Source organism: Gavialis gangeticus, unplaced genomic scaffold, assembly GCF_001723915.1.
Source record: "Gavialis gangeticus isolate Ggan-Ray unplaced genomic scaffold, GavGan_comp1, whole genome shotgun sequence".
Classification (NCBI taxonomy): domain Eukaryota; kingdom Metazoa; phylum Chordata; order Crocodylia; family Gavialidae; genus Gavialis; species Gavialis gangeticus.
Window position 1 is genome coordinate 157,718,390 of NW_017729025.1, and position 2,082 is coordinate 157,720,471.

The 2,082-nt window shown below is 40.3% G+C and overlaps 1 protein-coding gene across 1 annotated transcript in view; it reads left to right on the forward strand.

Moving 5' to 3' along the window:
* The window catches only part of IGHMBP2 (immunoglobulin mu binding protein 2), a 168,731-nt gene that overhangs the window by 67,513 nt on the left and 99,136 nt on the right, over positions 1-2,082 (forward strand). The window contains exon 7 of the mRNA XM_019519850.1: positions 370-517. Within this exon, the coding sequence (XP_019375395.1) occupies positions 370-517 (148 nt within the window). The remainder of the gene's footprint in view (positions 1-369; positions 518-2,082) is intronic.

Below are 2,082 nucleotides of genomic sequence, written 5' to 3' on the forward strand. Positions count from 1 at the left end.
GTTCTGTATGGGAAGCTACATTGCACTGGGGAAAAAACGCCTTTCGGGACACACAAGTGTGCTAGCTGGAACAGATCAAGGTTGGGCCATGGATCATGTTGTCATAAAGTTCTAGATTCCATACTGCAGGCCTTACTCGCATAATAGTCTAGAGAGTGAAACATTTACATTTGGTTCCCAGAGCAGTCTTATTTTTAGTGGAGTGCTATTGAGTAGAATCTGCCAAACTGCACTTAAGCCAGTGTCTGCTGTTTTGATTATTAAATGGGCCACTAAAAGGCTCTGAGGGAAGCAAGTGTGTTGGATCAAGTCCGCTGGACCAAAGGCTCTGGGTTTTTTTAATTTTAATTTTTGATTTCCATGTTGCAGGCCAGGACCAAAAGGACTCAGGACAAGGGAGAGAGAAGCCATTTTCTAAATGAGATAAAGACCTTGAGGAAGGAGCTGAAGGAGCGAGAAGAAACTGCTATGACTACAGTCCTTACCCAGGCTGATGTTGTTCTTGCCACAAACACAGGTTAGAGACATGGTTTTCTCCTTTGCACGAATATTAGGTCAAAAGGGGTGTGGTTAGAGATAACCAGTCTGAAGTAGTAGTGCATGATGAAGCTTCATGTGGTTTGAAGGGTTTCTTGCAGGTAATCTGTAATAGAATAAGAAACATGCAAAATACTTTGGTCTGGTTACCTGCTTTGCTATTAAAACCACTTTGCTAGTTACAAAATGAATGAGGTAACATAAACTCAGGTTATCTAGTCCAGCCCTCTGCTGAAGACAGGATCATGCCATGCTTAACCTACACTTTAAAAACTTCTAGTCACAAAGAATCCACCACTTCTGTAGGTAACCTATTTTAGTGCTCAACCACCCTCGTGGTTTAAAAGTTTTGCTTAATATCCAACCTAAATCTTTCTCATTGCAATTTAAATCTGTTACTTCTTGGCCTCTCTCCCACTGGACATAGAGAACAATTGATCTGAATTTTCTTTTATCACAGTCCTTTTCTAATTTGAAGACTGTTATCAAATCTCCTTTCAGTCTTCTGTCCTTCAAATAATTTCAGTTCTTCCAACCTTACTCTAGATGCCAGGTTTTCTAGGCATCTGTTAATTTTTGTTGCTGTCCTGGACTCTTTCTAATTTGTCCATATCTTTCTTGAAATGTAGTGCCCCAAACTGGATGTAGTACTGCAGGTGAAGTCTCACCAGCACTGAACAGAGTACATCTCTGTGTGTTGAGTTTATATGCTTCATAATGTCCATATAAACCCAGAATAGATGGAAGTCTTGCATGTTTAACATAGTTCTGTAATTATTAGCTTTTCCATATGGCATCTGTCTTCCATTCTGTCTGTGCCCCCTCTCCTACCACTTAGCAATGTAGGAGAGACAGGATGGTTGTGATTCCCTGGCAGCTGTAGTGATTGTGACCTGCAGACTAAGAATTTGTAATCCCAATGTCTCTGTGTTAACTTCTTTAATGGTGTTTTTAATAGTGATAGACCAATTGCACTGAACCCTCCTCTGACCTGACACCTACTTTGTCTGTATTGATTATGTATCTTGTAAGCTTTTTGGGGCAGGGACAGGGTCTCACGATGTGTTTGTATGAGGCCTTCTATAATGGGATCTTGATCTCATGTGGGGTCATGTTGTGTTCCTGCAATACAATTAATAAACTATAATAATGTTTGCCCTTTGTAACCAGAGTGCTACCTACCAAAGCAAGAATGGTTTGCTATCAAGGCAATAAAAACATCCTGTGAAAAGTAATTTTTACAAAGGCCTCTCCACACGCATTCTCCTCTGCTGCTTATAAATCAGTCAGCCAACCCTGTGAAATGTCCTGGCCTTTATGAGGATCAGCTCCTTATAAATGCAATGTTTATACAGAATTATATGTTGCATTTTACAGATCTCTAAATGACATGAGCTCTTCTATGAGTCTTACAGATGGATTGAAGCCAGTTCAGTTAGATATAGGAACAGGAAGAGAGTGCCCAGAACAGGTTTGGAAGTAAAGCTGAACAAACTGACTTAAACTGATTCAATACTGACAAGTGCAGGGTACTGCACCTAGGGA